Raw genomic sequence first — 22474 nt, 5'->3', positions numbered from 1 at the left:
ACACTACAGAAGGTTAACCTTTCGCTACCACACTAGAGGGTTAATGCTAGTGAAAGGGGTAACCTTCTATAGTGGTAGTGAAAGCGTTAAGCCTTTGTAGTGTGGTAGTGAAAGGGTTCAAGGATTATCTTATATCTAGGGAAAGGTATATAATAGGGGAAGGAAAATAAGAATAATCGGGACCTCTACAGAGAGGGATGTCAGAGGCAGGTGAAGGGGACGGGGACGGGGGGGACAGACAGGAGAGGGTCTCACCGACTGGACGGGTCCCGTTGTGGACTGCAAGGGGCTCTCTGTAGCTTCCTCCGTTGGTGAACCCGTCTTGACCTCTGGCTCCTGACCGGTCCCAACAGCCTGTTGACCCCTCACCTCAGCACAGCCCAACAGCGCCTCCAAGAACTCCAGGAAGCTCATCTAAACAGGAAAAGATGGACGGGATGTTAGGGGTTCTACACACGCTGCTGGGAGGAGCCGGGAACCTTAGTATTACCAGACGACTGCTCCACCTCCTGAGCCACTGTCGCCCCATATGAATGGCAGAGTGAGTGAGTGAGTAAATGGATGGATAGTTCAAGTTCTTTATTTGTCAAAAACACACCAATACAGGGGCATTGCAGGTGATGACGTCTTTGTGTTTCGAGCTCAGACTCAACGGTGCACAATTAAGAAACAACAATGAATACAAGAATTGTAATAATAAGTAGTAGTAGCAAGATCAAATATAAAATGAGGTAAGATTAAAATAAAATAGTCAATTATTTACAGAAAGTGTCCTGCGTAGTGCGTATAGTGTGTGTTTGTGTGCAAGAGTTCTTAAGATGTGTGTGTGTGTGTGTGTGTGTTATCTCCCGTTCTTGTCCTCAGACATAACGCTACACCGGTGCTATAGATGTGTATAGGTGGTAAATAAATGACTGATCTGACCTCCAGGTCCAGGTTGCAGTAGAACAGGTCGCTGGGACCAGGGTTCTCTGCAGTGATGATTTCCAATAGTTTCAACTTGGTCAGCGTAGCGTCAAAAATACCAAGATCCTGGTGGGGGTTGGAGCGACACATAAACAATATTACGACGACTGAAGAATAATAGGGATCATCACGTATTGCTCTAGATTCTTTCCATGGGTCAACTTGTTTTCTCTCTCTCTCATGTATTTAATGAACGTTTGCTTTGCTTAGAAACATAATGAGCAGTCAAAGCAGTCTCTAGTACAACACCATGGTGTTTGCTCTCAATTACAGACAAACATGACACAGTCTATCACGTTCAGCATGGGTGGAAAGTAACTTTTTACGCAAGTACTTAAGTACAATTTTCAGCTACTTGTACTTTATGTGAGTATTTTCATTTTAGGGAACTTTATACCTTTACTCCACTACATTTCAAAGGAAATGTTGTACTTTTTTACTCCGCTACATTTATCTGAACCCAGCAGTTACTAGTTACTTTGAAGAAAAAGATTTTGCATAGAAAACATGGCAAAAATGTATGAAGATTATATACTTTCACATTTGAAGCCTGTCAACTTCAAGGGGACGTAATCAGAGCAGCATAACTGGACCACATACCACTTTAACATCACCTTTCATCAGAGCAGCATAACTGGACCACATACCACTTTAACATAACCTTTAATCAGAGCAGCATAACTGGACCACGTACCACTTTAACATAACCTTTAATCAGAGCAACATAACTGGACCACACACCACTTTAACATGACCTTTCATCAGAGCAGCATAACTGGACCACATACCACTTTAACATGACCTTTAATCAGAGCAGCATAACTGGACCACATACCACTTTAACATGACCTTTAATCAGAGCAGCATAACTGGACCACATACCACTTTAACATAACCTTTAATCAGAGCAGCATAACTGGACCACGTACCACTTTAACATAACCTTTAATCAGAGCAACATAACTGGACCACACACCACTTTAACATGACCTTTCATCAGAGCAGCATAACTGGACCACATACCACTTTAACATGACCTTTAATCAGAGCAGCATAACTGGACCACATACCACTTTAACATGACCTTTAATCAGAGCAGCATAACTGGACCACATACCACTTTAACATAACCTTTAATCAGAGCAGCATAACTGGACCACATACCACTTTAACATAACCTTTAATCAGAGCAGCATAACTGGACCACATACCACTTTAACACAACTTAACTTTAGAGGTCAATGGTTTGAGGCTTGAATACTTCCCAAAGGTCAGTGAATACCATGACCACAACACCAGAGGGAGCTCCACAAATCATGTTAAACCCAGATTCGGCTCAAACAAGGGACTAAACACGTTTCGCAATTATGCCACAACAATGTGGAACGCCCTACCCACAGCTGTAAAGGAATGTGAATCACTACCCACTTTCAAAACCACTCTCAAAGAGCACCTACGGGAGACTGCTATTCGAAACTGGCCCCTGTAAATGTCCTAACCCAACCCAACCCCCTCCAATGTACAGTAAATGTCCTAACCCAGTAATACACGAGACCCTCTTCTTGGGACCAAGTAAGGTTTAGTCGATAATCAAATGTACAGTTACCCCCCCACCCCACCCACCCACCCAACCACCTCCAATGTACAATTCGAATGGAGGACTTTTACTTTTACCCGAGTACTCATCTGGGTATTTCTACTTTTACTTAAGTAAAGAAACTGTGTACTTCTTCCACCACTAACTTTCAGTCGGAAGTCACCATGGCAAATTTTTGCATTGCATCAATAATTCTCTCATCAAAGGGCGGCTAGGTGGTGCAGTGGGCAAGGCGCTCACCACCAATGCTGGAGACGCTGGGTTCGAGCCCAGCGCTCCACATTGCTTTCAGTTTGGCTGGTCGTTCATACTAATACATTTGGCAGTATTAGGGGGTGGGAAACTGATGGGTGGGGATTGGACGTTGTGGACAGCGACTCCTACAGGTCGGTTGGTGTGCCTGCGCAGTAGAATCAGGAAGCGACGGGGGCGGCGTCCCTCCAAACACGCAGACCCCTGACGCTGAAAGATCGCGCTGTGCAGGTGAAAAGATGCGACGGCTGCTACCTCGAGCACCGGAGGGGACTCGTGCTATGTATGGCTTCGTCCACATTACAGCCGGCTTGTGGGAGGCATGAAACAGCGTTCGAGACAGGGGAGGGTTGAATTGGACAATACGAAATTGGGATGGGAGAAAAATAGAAAATGGGAGAAAAAGTGGATCAAAAAACAAAAAAAATAAACAATCCTCTCACCAAAATGTACATTTTAATATTTCTTTTGTCATACAAAAACAATACCTTGGCTTTCACCACGCACGCTGTATTAACCTGTGTAACTTCAAAAGGCAATGTTCTCAAAAGACACGGTTTGACAGCACTTGATATTCAACGGAACAAAGCTCGCTTGACATCAGCACAGAACACAAATAATAAGGATATTTGTAAGAAGTCGTCGTTCACTTCTTTCAAGCGGCGTACAGAACTCAAGCCACATGCCAGCCAGGCGACTAAACGGTGGCCGGTCGGTCGTCATACCTTGAGCATCCACACTAACTGTCTGTAAGTCATCATGGAGGGCCGGTCCTCCGAGCGGGCGGGGGGGTTGACCCTACTGGAGGCCTGGTAGATCTCCCAGCACCACGCCACGTGGTTCACAGCAAGGCGGGGCTCGTTGAACAGAAGACCTGCATTAGTAGTAGTTTATTTTTTTTCAGTCATCAAAAAAAGAAAAGTACAATATACATCATCATTTATCAATATTTGATTATTTACAGTGACTGAAAAAGGTACAGACTGAAGCATAGTGCTTATATGTGCCTGTCCTATATTCTTACCAAAAAAAATAAAAAAATTTTACTCCAAAACAGTATTCTAAAGAAAAGAAAAAAAAGCAAGCAAAACAGTGTTTTTCACCATTGTAATTTTCAAAAAAAAATACAAAAATGTAGATTCCAAAAAAGAAAAAAGAAAAAAAGTAAACAAAACAGTGTTATTCACCCTTGTATTTTTCAAAAATTGCTTTACAAACCTTTTTCTTAAAAACCAAAATCGAATTACTCATTCTTAACTGTATATCCGCATTGTTCCACAAGTTAACCCCAATAATAGAAATACACTTCCTTTTAATCCCTTTCTTAGCTTTCTGAACAGTAATTTACAAATATCTCTCAAATCATATTTTCGGAGTTTCTCTGAAACTCACAAGTTAAAACGGATATTGAGAATTTCACTTATAACAACATTTGTACTCAAGTCAAGACTTGAAGTTACAGCTGTTGGCAGGGGCGTGCACAGACAAGCAGGGGGGGGCAGGGGCTCAAGCTACAAAAAGGGCACTTAACCCACCAACAGCCAGTGTTCATATAAAAAAAATTATAATTGGGGTGGGCACTTGGGGCAAAAGGGGCGGGGGCTCAAGCCCCCTTTCTGCAACGAGTGCAAAAGTCAGTCAATGTATACATGTGTGTGTGTGTGTGTGTGTTTCAAGTTTCAAGTTTGTTTATTCATTTTCACAATAAAATACACATACTTTACGGTGAAATGCTTGGTTCTGTATGAGCCCCTGAGAGTGTGCTTCATACAGTAAAAAAAAGTAAGTAAGAAAGTAAGTAAAGAGGAATATACTATATACAATATACGGTACAAGATACAATCTAAAGTACAACCTAGGTACAGTCTAAGTACAGTGAGTAAAAATGAGTAAACAGTGAGGTACAATGCATAAAATGAGGTACACAACCTTGAGGCATACCTGTCAACAGTCCCGTTTTTCCCGGTATTGTACTGTATTTCAACCTTCTTCACGCCCTGTTCACGGAATTGGCACGTTTTTTTCCCAATTTTTTTTTATTTATTTTTTTATATACTTTAACTCATAAAATATATTGGGTCGCACTTAAATCGGCAGGGTCGGTCGGCAACCGGAAACAAACCATTATTTTTTTTAGGCCTAAGTGGTTGCCTAGTGGAGATTTAGGATTCACTGTAAGAAAAAAAAAGCTGCAAGAAAACTAAATGTCTGGCATCAATGGTTTCCAAATACTGTCAAATTACAGTAAAATCAAATACATTTACAGATTACAACCTTTATTTAATGGTTAATATTTTGATAAAAAGTAATTTACTGTATTTTTATAGCATTTACACTTAAAGTAGGAAAACAAAAGTAATCTGTAAAATAATACAGTGAATTTCCTTAATACAGGTTTTGACCAGCCGATGGCAGCGACGAGGCAGCTCCATTGAGAGGGGGCGGGGCCGGGTGGGAGGGGGCGGGGCTAAAATGTGCACGTTTTTTCTCCTGCCAATGTTGACAGCTATGCCTTGAGGTATGCAAATGAGGTATGAATGTAGTGCAAATCTCTTTAATAATAGATCAATATAATGTGTTAGTGTTAAAGTGTCTAAAGTGAGTGTTAAGGTGAGTGTTTGTTTAAAAGTGTGCATGTGGATGTGTGTGCAATGAGTGTAGATGATGGGTTGTTACATGGAGTCATTGAGCAGTGTGTGTGTGCGTGTACAGTATGTATGCATGTACACACTCCAATATGAATATTGTATCATGTACAGTGTGTCTGCACCTTTTACATCCTTTGCATGGGGAAGGATGTTGTCCTTCATCAGCTTGGAGAAGCACGCAGCCAGAATGTGTGTCGGTGACCTGGAAGAGAGAGATGCACAAAGTGGTGTTTGACTAGACGCTTAAAATGTGACTCCGTAGCAGCGGTCGACTTCAGATTTATTTTAGCAACGTAAAATAAATGGTCTTCTGTTTTGTCCCGTGGGTTTATCATGATGTTAGTAATATCCTTGTCATGTCGTGTACTTAATGAAGGTGTCTTGCTGGTGTTAAAGTGTTGTTGCCGTTATAACTAGGGTTGGGTGCCGTTCACATTTGAACCGATAGCGGTACCCAACGGTACCTTTTTTCCGGTACTTTAGTCTCCTTTTTTTTTTTTTTTTATCCACTTTTTCTCCCATTTTCTATATTTTTCTCCCATCCCAATTTCGTATCATCCAATTCAACCCTCCCCTGTCACGGACGCTGTTTCTTGCCTCCCACAAGCCGGCTGCAATGTGGACTAAGTCATACATAGCACAAGTCCCCTCCGGTATTTGAGGTAACAGCAGTCGCATCTTTTCACCTGCGCAGCTCGATCTCTCAGTGGCGAGGAGTAACGCGTGGGAGGCTCACGCTGCCCCCGACACTTCCTGATTCTACTGCGCAGGCGCACCAACCGACTTGTAGGAGTCGCTGTCCACAACGCCCGGTCCCCACCCATCAGTTTCCCACCCCCTAATACGGCCAATGTGTATTAGTATGAACGACCAGCTAAACTGAAAGCAATGTGGAGCGCTGGGCTCGAACTGACGAGCCCAGCGTCTCCAGAATTTCGTGGCGAGCGCCTTGCCCACTACGCCACGTAGCCGCCCGTACTTTAGTCTCTTTATAAATGTAATCTACCTACCTCAGTTGTAAAAAAAAATTCCAAACTTCAAATGATTTATAATCATTATTATTTATTTAGAACAATTTGTTAATATATATATATAATATTGCAGCGAGCGTTGTCTGCATCCAGCTTTGTGAAGTGTATCTCGGCTTTGGCGCAGGAAGGTTTAAAGGACCGGATTAGGTACCCATCCCTAGAGTGCTTACTCCATGTGTGAGTGGTAAGTATGGTAGAGTGAGTGCTTACTCCATGTCTTGGTGGTAAGTATGGTAGGGTGAGTGCTTACTCCATGTCTTGGTGGTAAGTATGGTAGAGTGAGTGCTTACTCCATGTCTTGGTGGTAAGTATGGTAGAGTGAGTGCTTACTCCATGTCTTGGTGGTAAGTACAGTAGGGTGAGTGCTTACTCCATGTCTTCATGGTAAGTATAGTAGGCTGAGTGCTTACTCCATGTCTTCATGGTAAGTATAGTAGGCTGAGTGCTTACTCCATGTCTTGGTGGTAAGTATGGTAGAGTGAGTGCTTACTCCATGTCTTGGTGGTAAGTATGGTAGAGTGAGTGCTTACTCCATGTCTTGGTGGTAAGTATGGTAGAGTGAGTGCTTACTCCATGTCTTGGTGGTAAGTACAGTAGGGTGAGTGCTTACTCCATGTCTTCATGGTAAGTATAGTAGGCTGAGTGCTTACTCCATGTCTTGGTGGTAAGTATGGTAGGGTGAGTGCTTACTCCATGTCTTGGTGGTAAGTATGGTAGAGTGAGTGCTTACTCCATGTCTTGGTGGTAAGTACAGTAGGGTGAGTGCTTACTCCATGTCTTGGTGGTAAGTACAGTAGGGTGAGTGCTTACTCCATGTCTTGGTGGTAAGTACGGTAGGGTGAGTGCTTACTCCATGTCTTGGTGGTAAGTATGGTAGAGTGAGTGCTTACTCCATGTCTTGGTGGTAAGTACGGTAGGGTGAGTGCTTACTCCATGTCTTGGTGGTAAGTATGGTAGGGTGAGTGCTTACTCCATGTCTTGGTGGTAAGTACAGTAGGGTGAGTGCTTACTCCATGTCTTGGTGGTAAGTATGGTAGAGTGAGTGCTTACTCCATGTCTAGGTGGTAAGTATGGTAGAGTGAGTGCTTACTCCATGTCTAGGTGGTAAGTACAGTAGGGTGAGGGTGAGTGCTTACTCCATGTCTTGGTGGTAAGTACAGTATGGTAGGGTGAGTGCTTACTCCATGTCTTGGTGGTAAGTACAGTAGGGTGAGTGCTTACTCCATGTCTAGGTGGTAAGTACAGTAGAGTGAGTGCTTACTCCATGTCTAGGTGGTAAGTACAGTAGGGTGAGTGCTTACTCCATGTCTTGGTGGTAAGTATGGTAGGGTGAGTGCTTACTCCATGTCTTGGTGGTAAGTATGGTAGGGTGAGTGCTTACTCCATGTCTTGGTGGTAAGTATGGTAGAGTGAGTGCTTACTCCATGTCTTGGTGGTAAGTATAGTAGGGTGAGTGCTTACTCCATGTCTAGGTGGTAAGTACAGTAGGGTGAGTGCTTACTCCATGTCTAGGTGGTAAGTACAGTAGGGTGAGTGCTTACTCCATGTCTTGGTGGTAAGTATGGTAGGGTGAGTGTGAGTGCTTACTCCATGTCTTGGTGGTAGGTATGGTAGGCCACCGCCACCACACAGCTGAGGAACCGGCAGAGCAGGATGGAGGCAAAGGGAGACTGAGGCTCCTCTGACTGGACGTCCACTGAGGCACAAGGGATATGAAGGTATATACAGTAGTTAACAGCACAGCATTTAGGGTACAATTACACACCATTCATGTATATTTATTATTTATTTACACATGTATGACCCTTGGATGTTTTTTTTTTTTTTTTTTTTTCGTTACTTTCTTATACCCAGTTTAATCACCTATACATTGTATATTACTGTTGCACTTTACTGTTACATTTGCACTCTGGTTGGATGCCAAACGTATTTTCGTTATACTGTACTTGTGCTGTATGATGGCAAAACACAGTATTTTGTATCTAATCTATCTCATTGCAGCTCACAGGTCAGTTACTCCAGTGTTTCACATTGACACAAAATATTACAAATGTGACACCTCTCTTTAACATCCTCAGAATCCACTTTAAAAGGTGCCGTATGTAGTTTTGAGTAGGGATGCTCGATATTGGCTTTTTTACCGATACCGATATACCGATATTGTCCAACTCTTAATTTCCGATACCGATATCAACCGATACCGATATATGCAGGGTTTCCCCGTCCAAAAAACTGAATAATTTCAGGTAACTAATAATTTCACTGGATATATATATAACAAATATTGTTATTGTTTTTTTTTGTTTTTAAACCGATACCGATTTTTTCCGATATCACATTTTACTGCCGATATCGGCCGATAATATCGGTCGGCCGATAATATCGGACATCCCTAGTTTTGAGAGATGTGTTTTCAGCTCAGAGTTGTGGAAAGAATTATAATTGTATATCAAAATATACATTACAATAAACTATGCTCGTTATGTTTACAATTGCAGGGCCGGGAATTGTTTACAAATATATTTACTATTCAAAGAAGCAGCCGCTGGGGCTCCTGTTTGATTTACGGTGTTTCTCAGAATTTATGATCAAATGAGATCGACTCTAATTCAAAGAATTACATTATAGTAGCAGACTCTGCAAATGTAAAAAAAAAAAAGTATCTCTTTCAAAACTACACAGTGAACCTTTATCCTTTAAGTTATGTTTAGCTGTCATCAGTCCTTCTATCTAAGTCCCCAACAATTTCAGATTGAAGAAAATATCTTTAATAAATTACTATATAAATAAAGCCAGCCAACACTTTTAGTCTGCCTTTCCTGTTTATTTCTTCCTGCTTTTATCTTATTTTAATTCGATTTGTATCATGCTGATATCTTTGTGTTATTCTATCTAGTTTAATTGTATTATTTGTATACTTGACTTGAATGAATGAATGAATGAAAACTTTATTAACAGATTGCAGAATGGGTACAGTGCAGTACAGCTCAATACATACAATTGTTAAGGGGATGCAGACCAGAGAAAGACTTTCGTCTTGTTTCCACCAGGGTCCCCCATTTCCAATTCATCGTAACATATATGACATACATGACATACAGATAGACAGTACTGCTACATCTATACATTTATGACATACCAGATTTGCAATTACAGTACTGTATTTGTGATACAAAAAGAGTCCAGAAAGAAAAGAGTATATACATTAGGCGTAGAAACTGTACATTGGATTGGGTAGGTGGGGGTGGGACTGTACATTGGAGGTGGTTGGGGGGGGAGGGGGGAGGGGGGGGGTAGGAGTGGGGGGGGGGGGGTGTTGGCGGGGGTTGTGTTCGGACATTTACAGGGGCCAGTTTCGAGTTGCAGTCTCCCTTAGGTGTTTTTTGAGAGTGTTTTTGAAAGTGGGTAGTGATTCACATTCCTTTACAGCTTTGGGTAGGGCGTTCCACATTGATGTGGCATAATTGCGAAACGTGTTTAGTCCCTTGTTTGAGCCGAATCTGGGTTTAACATGATTTGTGGAGCTCCCTCTGGTGTTGTGATTATTACTTCACCGTAAATAATGTAGGGACACCTCAGACTTAAAAATAAAGGTTGAATGAATGAATGAATGAATGAATGAATGAATGAATGAATGAATGAATGAATGAACATCCGATTTAAAAAGCTATTGTACAACCTCCTGCCTATAACATAGTTATGAACTCCAATGCCTCCTCTTTTGTGCGAGAACTGACCCATCTCAAACCCGCCCTCTTTTCTTGATCCTCCAATCACAACTGTTGCTTCCCTCTGACAAACTTCGAGATAGGTCCAATTGTATTAGCAGCACCAAACTGGGACCATCGGGTATTAGGAGCCTCTCACCTCTGATGAGTCGGTCTACCTGTGCCAGCGTGGTGCCGTGCTGGTGGACCTTACAGTCCTTCATCAGGCGACAGAACTGCAGGCGGGTCAGCACCAAGGTGTTGTCCGGGGACTGGGCGTGGCCCAGGCTGCAGTAGAAACTGTAGATGGACCGCAGCTCCGAGATGTGCTCGAGTACCACAAACATCACCTGTAACACACACACACACACACACACACACACACACACACACACACACACACACACACACACACACACACACACACACACACACACACACACACACACACACACACACACACACACACACACACACACACACACACACACACACACACACACACACACACACACACACACACACACACACACACACACACACACACACACACACACAGTGTGCCACTTTTTTGTCAGTGCTGGATCATGGCGATTGTACATGAATGCCTGTTCTATTCTATTGTGCTTAACTTAGTTCATGTTTCATTTTATATTTTACTCCACCTCTTTATTGTATTAGCTGTCTGTTAATGTCTGTCCGCTAATGTCGCACCGATAACGACCAAAGCAAATTGCTGTATGTGAAAACTACTTGGCAATAATAAAGATGTTTCTGATTCTGATTCTGACCTCATTGCATTATGCTTGACTCTACTTATCATGGTGTCATAGAATGTATCACTGGCTGTCGATCACTCCCGCATCATTGCACTTTATATGCCAAGGTAGGCTCGTAGGCTCCTCCATTGGTATACCTTTATTTATAAATCACTTATTGGTCTGTTGCCTTTATACCTATAGGACTATCTTTATACCTCAGTCCCCCCCCCCATATCTCTATGCTCGGTTTGGTGCAGACAGTGGCGCCGCTAGCTCAACGGCTAGTGACGTCACTGGCGCGCCGGCTGTTGTGGAGGGGGGGGGGGGGGGGGGGGGGGACGCTCTCTCGTTGTCGGAACACAGTGTGAGAAGAGCATTTATGCAGGTGAACACCAGAAAAGCTGCTGGCCCAGATGGTATAACAGGACGCATACTTAAGTCCTGTGGCAACCAGCTAGCCCCTGTGTTCACCGCCATATTTAATCAATCCCTGGCGGAGTCAGTGGTCCCTGCCTGCTTCAAGATGTCCGCCATCATCCCTGTACCAAAGAATCCCTCCCCAACATGTCTCAATGACTACAGACCGGTGGCACTCACCTCTGTGGCCATGAAATGTTTCGAGAGGCTGGTCAAGGATCACATTTGTGCCTCCCTCCCCAGTGATATGGACCCTATGCAATTTGCATACAGGCCAAACAGGTCCACTGACGATGCGGTCTCCCAGGTACTGCACAGCAACCTCTCTCACCTCGACCGCCAGAAGGGGGGCTATGTGAGACTGTTGTTCATTGACTACAGCTCAGCGTTCAACACCATAGTCCCCACCAGACTGGTGGACAAGCTGATCGAGCTGGGTCTGAGCTCCGCTCTGAGCGCCTGGATACTGGACTTTCTGAGCGAAAGGCCCCAGGCGGTCAGGGTGGGGGGTCAGACCTCCAACACCATCACCCTGAGCATCGGGTCCCCCCAGGGCTGTGTTCTGAGCCCCCTGCTGTACTCACTATACACACACGACTGTGTGGCCAAGTTCAGCTCCAACTCCATAGTGAAGTTTGCGGACGACACAGTGGTGGTGGGGCTGATCTCGGACAACGACGAGAAGGCCTACCGGGAGGAGGTTGAGGTACTGGAACGCTGGTGCCAGGACAACAGCCTGCTCCTGAACATTGGTAAAACCAAGGAGCTGATCGTGGATTATAGGAGAGGACAGCAGGAGACACACACACCACTGAGGATAAACGGGGCTACCGTGGACAGGGTGAGCAGCTTCAAGTACCTGGGGGTCCACATCTCAGAGGACCTGACATGGACAACACACATAGACTCAGTCGTAAAAAAGGCGAAGCAGCGCCTCTACCACCTGAGACAGTTAAGGAAGTTCAGAGTATCTGGGAAGATACTCCAGTCCTTCTACTCCGGAGCTGTAGAGAGCATCTTGACTGGAAACATCACTGCCTGGTATGGAAACAGCACGGCACAGGACAAGAAGGCCCTACAGAGAGTGGTGCGCTCAGCCGAGCGTACCACGGGTATTGCACTACCACCCCTGCAGGTTCTATACAACAAGAGGTGCAAATCCAGAGCCTGCAGAATAATGAAAGACCCTCACCACCCCAACAACAGCCTGTTCATGCTGCTGAGGTCAGGCAGACGCCTGCGAACACCAGCTACTAGGACAGAGAGACTTCGGCTCAGCTTCTTCCCCCAGGCCATCAGAGCCCTGAACACTGAACTCTCCACACACAAGCACACATGAGCACACACACGACACACACACTAGCAGCCACTTTAACATGAGCAAGCACACACTCATGCTGCACACGCCCACACTTATGGCCACTAAGGAAAGGTCACTTTAAAAATAGTATAGTATAACCTGAGATTGTATAAAATAGCATGTACAGAAAGACCCAGTGCCTCATCCGTAGCTAACAGTGTATTGCACTACCAAAGGACCTAGCATGTCCTCCATGCTCTGTAAATAACTTATGTACATATACCGATATGCCCTACTATGTTACTTGTTTATTGCACAATGTTTTTCTATTGGATTCTATTATATGTTATTACTACTGTATTGCACATTGTTGCGGGCAAGACCACCCGCATTTCATTGTATACTTGTATGCCGTGACAAATAAAATTCTTGACTCTTGACTTGACCCTTTTATCTTTTTTATCTTTACCTTTTATCTGTCTGTGTTTTGTCCTGTATGTTGTAACTTGGTTTATCATTTTTTATTGCTGCCATTTTGGTCTGCATGGTCTTGCTCGTAAAAGAGATGCTTGATCTCAAGCATTTTACCTGGTTAAATAAACGTTGAAAAAGGAATATACGTCAAATGACAGGAAATCAGGACAAATTGCATACTGGTGATGAAGAGTTGAACCTGACCTGTTGCCATTCCATATCTCTCTGGCTCCTGGGGAGTTTCTCCAGCAGAAATCCAATGTCCAGAGTCATGTCTGGGCCGAGCATGTCCGAATCATTACCTGGACCTGACAGTCTCCTGTGAAATACATCTACAACAACAACAACAACAACAACATGAATAAACCTACAGCTATACACATTAAATGAGAAGGTCACCCATTTTAAATATTCACATAATGTTCACCCCCACACAAATATGGGGCTGCTCCATAGACAATGAATGGGACTCTGACTGTGACGTCATAAACGGTTGAAATACAGGTAGGTTTTTTTATATACTAGTATTAATCAATATCTGAATAAATGAAAAGAAAACGTTACAAAAACACTAACCTTCTTACTGTCCTATACTACCATGCACTCCTCCTACTATAGATTAGATTAGATTGTACTTTATTGTCATTATATTTGCATACAACGAGATTTAGTAACGAGATACACTAATATGCCTTGTGTCTATGCACTCAATACTGCAGCACCCAAGTTGCAGCACTGTTTGATGAACATTGTTACTCAGCTGAAAGAGTTGTACCCTTCCTGATGACTTGTTGTACAGAACTTGTAAGTCGCTTTGGAAAAAAAAGCGTCAACTAAATGACCAAATGTAAATGTTGTATTACTAACAGGTCTCAACCAGCATTTAAACCTCATTTGGGTGTAAGAGCTCACACAAACATTTTTATCAAAACATCTCTTCCAAAGTTGGCAGGTTTCACATCTCTACCGTGTACTATGTCATGGCAAACAACTTTATTTAAAAACAACGTTTTGTTCGCAGCTAAAAACAACTTATATGTAAACTGATTACAGTCGATTTCCAGCTAGCCGTCACTACGAATAGAATAGAATAGAATAGAAATACTTTTATTATCCCGTGGGAAATTTGACACTGCAAATCGCTCAACATTTAAACATTTAGACAGGACAGGTCACGAATTAGAATAATAACACAAATCAAATCAAGTTGCCTAGGATAAGAGTAGAGTAAAATAGAATAAAAATTTAATAAAATATACATATTACTCTTATTGTCACAAGTGTTATTCAGCTAAACATTATAATAACTGCTCCTAATCAACAGTGCTAATTTTGTTCAAACGGAGCACTTTGAATGGTTTTATGTTTACCGTCCTCGGGACAGGGGGCGCGTGTTCTGATTCCATTCAAGTTCTGCACACCGTCCAGACGGAACGAGGGGAACTCCTCCATGTGATCGTTCACAAACGCCCCTTCGAAGATCCTCCCGTTTTTAAATATGAACTTCCCCTACGATACAGATAAAAACAGTTACACGTGGTTAAAATTCACATTTAAGACGTTGAGAGTGGCGATAAATTAAAGTGTACCGTACTACTATCTCCAGTGAAATATGTACATGTATGCACATACTCAACACAAAGCGTAGCGCAATAGACCTGCTCGCCGTTGATTTGATTTTTATTTAGTACATACAATTTATACAATAGTATAAAAACAAGGGGTACAAGGATAACATGTGAAAGTCTGCCGTTTACAAACATACCGTGTTCGAGCCAATCAGCAATACCAACTGAGTCACGTGACTAACTTACCCCGGACCTGCGCGAACTGCTGCGCCAAAAGAAGTACAACGAGGCTCTATGGAGAAACCATGGCACTCCCCTGACTGAAAGTTGTTTCAAACGAAAACGGCTGGATGTCATTTAGCCAAATCAGCATCATGGCTGTGAGTGTGAGTCTTTCACCTTTTACATATCTGGCTTTGGCATCATGGATTGATTGTTTTTAGATCGCTAGCGTGGCTAACAAATGCAAATATATTGTAGTCTGCCCCGTTGTTCTGACCAGGATTACGTTCCTTTTTGCCCCCTTGATGCGCGCGCGCACACCGAGTCTGGCGTATATACGGCGAACAGGTCTATAGTATAGCTGCTGTATCAAAAAATCCAATGAATGAACATTTCCAAACCCCCCCCCCCCCCCCCCGAGTCCAGCAGGTGGAGTCTGTGAGGAAGGAAGTGAATGATGGCCGCTTCACCCATAGATATATAGATAGCTTGCCCGCGCTGCCGGCCAATGGAGAGCGACGTCACTGAACCGCCGCCATCTTGCTCCAGTTAGCCTTGAGTGAGAGTGAGTGAGCTGCACAGACAAAAATACTCATAACTCGCTGAAATATTGACGGATTTACAAACGGTTTGGTTTATTACAAACATTATGGCTATGATTCAAGTGGTTTGTAAAAAAAACATCTTTAATTTCTTTTTTTACAAGTATGCAGTATCATAACTACATATTTGATGTTTATAGCAAACCAACCCGTTTGTAAATCCGTCAATATTTCAGCGAGTTATGAGTATTTTTGTCTGTGCAGCTCACTCACTTTCACTCAAGGCTAACTGGAGCAAGATGGCGGCGGTTCAGTGACGCTGGTGACTCCGCCTTAAGCTATCTAGTGTACTATAGATATCTATGGCTTCACCTGCCCATGTTTCTCATCGTTCCTCCACTCCCCTTGGTAGAGGGCCCCGCTGGCGTAGGAGAAGGTGCCCTGCCCGTGGCGCTGACCCTGAACAACGTCGCCCCTGTATTCATTCCTCCGGGGGTACTGGGTGCCAGGAACGCCCTCCAGGAACATGGTGTCAGTGCCTTGTCCATGCTGTCAGAGAGGGGTGCGGGTTAACAGCTTAATCAAACAATGAACCGGTCAATGAATCAATCATTAACACAGTATTTATATTATGAATCCTTTTCGCTTCTAAAAAAAAAAAGTATCATCGTTAAAACTACAACCTTTAGATTCTCCCCTCTGTTGCAAGAGTTTAAAACGTTGATCTCCAACCGTTGTCAATCAAGTTTTACGTGTTTTTTTTTAATTGATACTTACTTTTGCCTCGCCTCGTTGTCTTATCGTTAGGATTTTATATGCTTTTATACGCACGCTCAACGCGACTGTAAACGAGGGAAACCTCAGTTGGCCTTTTGAGTTTAAATAAAGGTTGAAATGAAATATTAGCCAAGTACAGATTTACTGATATAAATTGCAAATTCCACGGATCATAAGATCTATGAATCATGATTGCTAAAACACTTAACTACCAACTAGACTAACAATAACCTAGGTACTATCCAATGACCTCTCTCTCTCTCTCTTTCTCTCTCCTTCACCTTCACCCACTAGGTCTTTTATATACAATCACTACAGAAAATACTAATTCTCTTAACATGCGTCTGACATGACAGCCAGAGAGAAGACATGATGATGATGATGATGATGTCTCGTTATGGGCTTGTCGTCCAACCTGGACGCCGTTCTTCCACGTCCCACTGTACTGCTGTCCCCAGCGCAGCCACCTCATCCTGCCCTCTCCGTGCCTCAGGTTGTCCCTCCACTCGCCCTCGTACACGTTACCAGAAGGATACCTGTTGGGAAAACATTCAGAAAAACAGACCATCATCATGGTTCTCAATGGATATTCACACGCCACATAGGCTCCTGTGATGGATCACGGCCCGTGTGGGTTTGGTTTTTACTTTATTCCTGTGCGCTTTGGATGGATTTGGGGTTTTCTCTGGTGAGCTGTCAATCACCAGACACCAGTTATTATTTTTTTTGATCCACTTTTTCTCCCATTTTCTATTTTTTCTCCCATCCCAATTTCGTATCATCCAATTCAACCCTCCCCTGTCACGAACGCTGTTTCTTGCCTCCCACAAGCCGGCTGCAATGTGGACTAAGTCATACATAGCACAAGTCCCCTCCGGTACTCGAGGTAACAGCAGTCGCATCTTTTCACCTGCGCAGCTCGATCTCTCAGTGGCGAGGAGTAACGCGTGGGAGGCTCACGCTGCCCCCGACACTTCCTGATTCTACTGCGCAGGCGCACCAACCGATCTGTGGGAGTCGCTGTCCACAACGCCCGATCCCCACCCATCAGTTTCCCACCCCCTAATACGGCCAATGTGTATTAGTACGGACGACCAGCTAAACTGAAAGCAATGTGGAGCGCTGGGCTCGAACAGGCGAGCCCAGCGTCTCCAGTATTTGTGGCGAGCGCCTTGCCCACTACGCCACGTAGCCGCCCCCAGACACCAGTTATTTTTACTGGTTATTTTACTTCACTGGCTCCCTGTCAAGTATAGGATTGACTTTAAGATCGGTCTCCTCACTTACAAAGCCCTCCACTCCCTAGCACCCGATTACATCTACAACCTCCTTCAACACTACACTCCCTCCCGCTCACTCCGCTCATCCAACTGAGCCCTTCTGAGCACACCACACTACCGCCTTAAAAATCCACAGAAAACAAATCATTCTCCTCCGCTGCTCCCCGACTCTGGAATCAGCTGCCATCACACATCAAAGAAGCCCCATCCTTAGAAACATTTAAGTCCCACCTCAAAACCCACCTGTTAAATCTCGCATACCCTCACTCCTGACCCCCCCCAACCCCTGCATCACTTACATTTTCACATCTGTACACACCTATATTTTAGTATTATTATTTATTTAAAAATGTTCTCTCTGTCTTGTCTCTAAGCTGCCTCCCTCTCTCTGTATTATCCCCACCATGTCGTCATTGTGAAAGTCCATGTACTGTGTTGTTTGTCCGTATGCTATAATGCCATGTATGTAAAGCGCTTTGAGATGCCCAATGTAAGGCGCTATATAAAATAACTGTATTATTATTATTATTATTATTATTATTATTATTATTATTATTATTATTATTATTATTATTATTATTATTATTATTATTATTATTATTATTATTATTATTATTTTTGGTTTTCTCTGATGAGCTGTCAATCACCACACACCACTTAAGATGTGAAGATAGCTTTCACATGCTCAAAACCACCCACATAAAGGGATATCTGCTGAATCATGTTCATATAAAAGCACAAGTAGAAGCATGATGAGGAATCCACATGTCCACTGGGATCATTTATTTTCTCACACATACATACATACATACCAGCTCACTCCCCATCCTTCTCTGTTGTTATTCACCCAGTCGCCTTCATACGAAGAGGTCATATCCTGGTCGTAATAGATTGCACCCTATAGAAAACGGACACATGATGATGAGTCTGACCCAAGTATTGACCAACAGACACAGTTACTCCACCAGGCATGTGTCAATGGAAAGATGTACTGTAAAGATGCCAAGAACAAATGCAATGAAAAGGACTGTGATGTATTATAATAGAGCCATGACTGCATGGAATTCCTTACCACCTGCATTAACTAGGGTTGAAGACAAACAGACATTTAAAAAAACACTGTACAAATCATATAAGAAAGAATGGTACTGTCAGTTAAGTAAACATAGTGCGCGATTGGTGAACTTAGATTTTTTATATATTTGTATGTTGTATTGAGATGTATTGTTGTACTTTAAGTGAACATGTATGCCTTGAAACATGATTGAGTAGATGGGTATGTGTGATTTGGTGAACTTAGATATTTTATTATATAATATTTGTATGTGTTATTGAGGTGTATTGTTTTATTCTATTGTATCGATTTGATTGTATTGTATTGATTTTATTGTATTGTATTGCATTGATTTGTGTGGACCCCAGTAATAGTAGCCTATGCCTGTGTGGCAATGGCTAATGGGGATCCGAATAAACTAAACTAAAACTAAACCAGCGATGATTAAAGGGTGAACAGAAATTAAGAATGCTCTTTTGTTTGGCTGAGAACAACTGTGTTGACCGATGTCCCAGCGTATATACCTTCCCGTGTCTTTTGCCGTGATGCCATTGCCCTTTGTACACCACGGAGGTACTGGGACACCAGTGGGTTCCGACCCCATGGCGTAGGGCATTGAACACTTCACCCTCATACGAGCAGCCGTCCAGCCACGTGTACGCCCCGTGGCCCATGGGCACATTGGACACAAACTCTCCCTGTAAAATCATCAGGAGGGAGGGCTCAGTTGATTTGATTCTGATTTGATTTGAAATCTTTATTTCGAACATGCAATGAATACAAACAAACAATAACAAAAGCAAAACACAACTCAATTTACATGTTCGAAAAGGAGTAGGAAGAAGTATACACTTATTTAATCCTACCCCTTTTCCACTACTCAAATGAGTGTACTATTTAAAAACATTAAAAAAAAATATATATATATATATATATATGCAAAACAAAAAACAAAAACTATATATGTAAAACATGAAAGAAATAAAATAAAAATTTAAACACCCGTGAATATCAAGTCCCTTCCTCATCCCTGTACCTTGTGAACATAATTTCCTTATACATCAGTTTGAATTGTCTCATGTTTGGACATTTCATTAGCACCACATTTAGACTGTTCCACAGTTTCACTCCACATATCGAGATGCAGTGTCTTCTCATGGTAGTGCGTACATTTAGCACTTTTAAATTGTGTTCTCCCCTCAGATTATAACCCCCCTCCCTATCAAAGAACAATTCTTGAATGTTTCTTGGAAGTGCATGACTTTTTGCTTTACACATTAATTGTATTTCCATTCGTGAAATCAAGGAAGACATGGTGTTGGTTTTCTTACTGTGAAGATGACATACTACTCACTGTACCTCATATTTCACGCCATTTGCCCACGTGTAGACACCGTGTCCATGCATGAGTCCCTCTGAAAACATTCCCTGGTTGACAGAGACATAATGCATTTTTTCAGTTCATGCTCGGTTATGGTTTAGGGCTTTTTGTGGTTGTTGTGGTCGTATAGTTGCTTAATAATACCTTATACACGTGACCTCCTTGAAAATGTGCAACACCTTCTCCGTGGAACCGTCCTTTACACGTCTCCCCTTCATATCTGCCAATTTCATATCAAACATTTCAATTTCATCAATAATAATAATGACAAAAAGAATGACATCATCACCGGCGTCAACTCAATTAGCCGACCACTATCAGTAGTAGTAGTAGGCTGTGTACGGTGGCGGTTTGATTGATTGAAAACTTTATTTAATAGATTGCAGAATGGGTACAATACAGTACGGCGCAATACACACAATTGTTAAAGAGGATGCAGACCAGAGAAAGACTTTCGTCTTGTTTACATCAGGGTCCCTGATGTATCATTAGATTCGATTAGACTCTTCTTGTATCACAAACAGTACTGTATTTGTAAATCTGGTATGTCATAATTGTATAGATGTAACAGTGAATCACTACCCACTTTCAAAACCACTCTCAAAGAACACCTACGGGAAACTGCAATTCGAAACTGGCCCCTGTAAATGTCCTAGCCCAACCCCCTCCAATGTACAGTAAATGACCAAGTATGGTTGTCAATATTCCAACATACAGTTTTGCTTGTACAGTTGTACAGTGTTCCCCACCCAGGCACCCACCCAACCCCCTCCAATGTACAGTCCCCCCCCCCCCCCCACCCCACCTACCCAACCTCCTCCAATGTACAGTTTCTACATCAAATGTATATACTCTCTTTTCTGGACTCTTTTTGTATCACAAACAGTACTGTATTTGTAAATCTGGTATGTCATAAATGTATGTAATGTAACAGTACTGTCTAACTATCTGTATGTCATTATATGTTATGATTAATTGAAAATGGGGGACCCTGATGTAAACAAGACGAAAGTCTTTCTCTGGTCTGCATCCCCTTAACAATTAACAATTGTGTGTATTGAGCTGTACTGTATTGTACCCATTCTGCAATCTGTTAATAGTTTTCAATCAATCAATCAATCAATCAATCAATCAATCAATCAATCCCCCATTACGCAACTAGTTACGCTATATCAAATATATGTCACACAGTTAGTTATATATCTTGGACGTGCACAGGTGGATTGATGATTTACCTCTTAACAATAACACTAGAAAGAGCGGGCAGGTCATACAACAATTCGTCTTTCTTTTCCTGCTGTTGTTTGTCGGGGATGTGTTGATGATCAGGTTGCGATGAGAACGAGCTGGTCGTCAGGTTGGTGTCTTCCTGCTCAGTCTGAGGCTCAGACTCCTGTCCCGGTGACTCGGAGACTAAACTAGTAACGTTACTTATTACTGTCGCTTCAGTTTTTTTTATTTTAACAACTTTTTTCTTTTTATCCCCTTTCTTCTCCATCTTTCGTTTCTTGTGTTATTATGGGGCTTCGACCGTCAACAGTATGTGCAGCTGCAGAGCCGCAGAGCCGCAGAGCCAGCGGCGCTCTCAGGGCCGCTCAGCAGCGCCGCCCAATGGCTGAATTGGAGTATTGCACTGTGCGGGCACAAGCTGTGAGATCCGCGCGAGGCCAGATATCTTGAATGAATGCGTTTATTTATTTCGAACAATAAATTGAAAATAAATAATAATAAAAAACTAGACAATTCTGAGCAGGGAAATTGTGAAAGTGTGGGTCTGACTGTGCACCTCCGGCCAACGGGAGACGGTCTGTATTGTCTCTGTATTGTCTCTTTCCACAGCAAACCGGTCGGCAAGGCACCTTGGTTGAGAAATGCAGGCTTCAATCTATGTTGTTTAGTCTATCTGTTCAGTACTGTTCAGTACTGTTTCAAGATGCACAATGTGATCTTCTGAGAGAATTGTTGAATAGATACACAAATGTTCTAGAATGTTTGATTATGACAACATACTGTCAATTCACAAATGTTCTAGATTGTTTGATTGTGACATCACAAATGTTCTAGAATGTTTGATTATGACATCATACTGTGACATCACAAATGTTCTAGAATGTTCGATTATGTCATCATACTGTGACATCACAAATGTTCTAGAATGTCCTAATATGGACATCATACTGTGACATCACAAATGTTCTAGAATGTTCTATTATGACATCATACTGTGACATCATACTGAGTGTTGCTCTGTTCGCAGCGAGGATAACCGGGTTTTTATTCAGCTAAGCTAAGCTAAGCTAACTATACTGGCAAACACATTCATAGGGTTTTAATAGCATCTGCCCGGGAAGGAGAATGGCTTCCGATTCGGGCTACGGCCAGGGCGCAGCACAAAGCTATGGCTCGTATGGCAGTCAGCAGGGTGGGCAGAGTTACGGTCAAGGAAACGGTGGGGCTTCTTATGGACAGAGCTATGGTAGCAGCTACGGACAGACTG

The 22474-nt window shown here is 42.7% G+C and overlaps 1 protein-coding gene across 1 annotated transcript in view; it reads right to left on the bottom strand.

Moving 5' to 3' along the window:
* The window catches only part of rsph10b (radial spoke head 10 homolog B), a gene marked incomplete at its 3' end in the record, with an annotated part of 34995 nt that extends 14971 nt beyond the window's left edge, over positions 1 to 20024 (bottom strand). The window contains exons 1-13 of the mRNA XM_084322324.1: positions 19956 to 20024; positions 19121 to 19294; positions 18355 to 18440; positions 16678 to 16798; positions 15858 to 16034; positions 14524 to 14662; positions 13358 to 13485; positions 10362 to 10551; positions 8082 to 8190; positions 5586 to 5665; positions 3541 to 3689; positions 925 to 1032; positions 256 to 414 (exon numbers count right to left, since the gene is read on the bottom strand). Of these exons, the coding sequence (XP_084178450.1) occupies positions 256 to 414; positions 925 to 1032; positions 3541 to 3689; positions 5586 to 5665; positions 8082 to 8190; positions 10362 to 10551; positions 13358 to 13485; positions 14524 to 14662; positions 15858 to 16034; positions 16678 to 16798; positions 18355 to 18440; positions 19121 to 19294; positions 19956 to 20021 (1686 nt within the window). The 5' untranslated portion in view covers positions 20022 to 20024. The remainder of the gene's footprint in view (positions 1 to 255; positions 415 to 924; positions 1033 to 3540; positions 3690 to 5585; positions 5666 to 8081; positions 8191 to 10361; positions 10552 to 13357; positions 13486 to 14523; positions 14663 to 15857; positions 16035 to 16677; positions 16799 to 18354; positions 18441 to 19120; positions 19295 to 19955) is intronic.
* Between the last annotated feature and the right edge of the window lie 2450 nt (positions 20025 to 22474).

The sequence above is a fragment of the Notolepis coatsorum genome (assembly GCF_963971535.1).
Source record: "Notolepis coatsorum genome assembly, chromosome: 10".
NCBI lineage: Eukaryota > Metazoa > Chordata > Actinopteri > Aulopiformes > Paralepididae > Notolepis > Notolepis coatsorum.
Note: the sequence above shows the minus strand (reverse complement) of the source record. Positions and strands in the feature narration are given on the sequence as shown.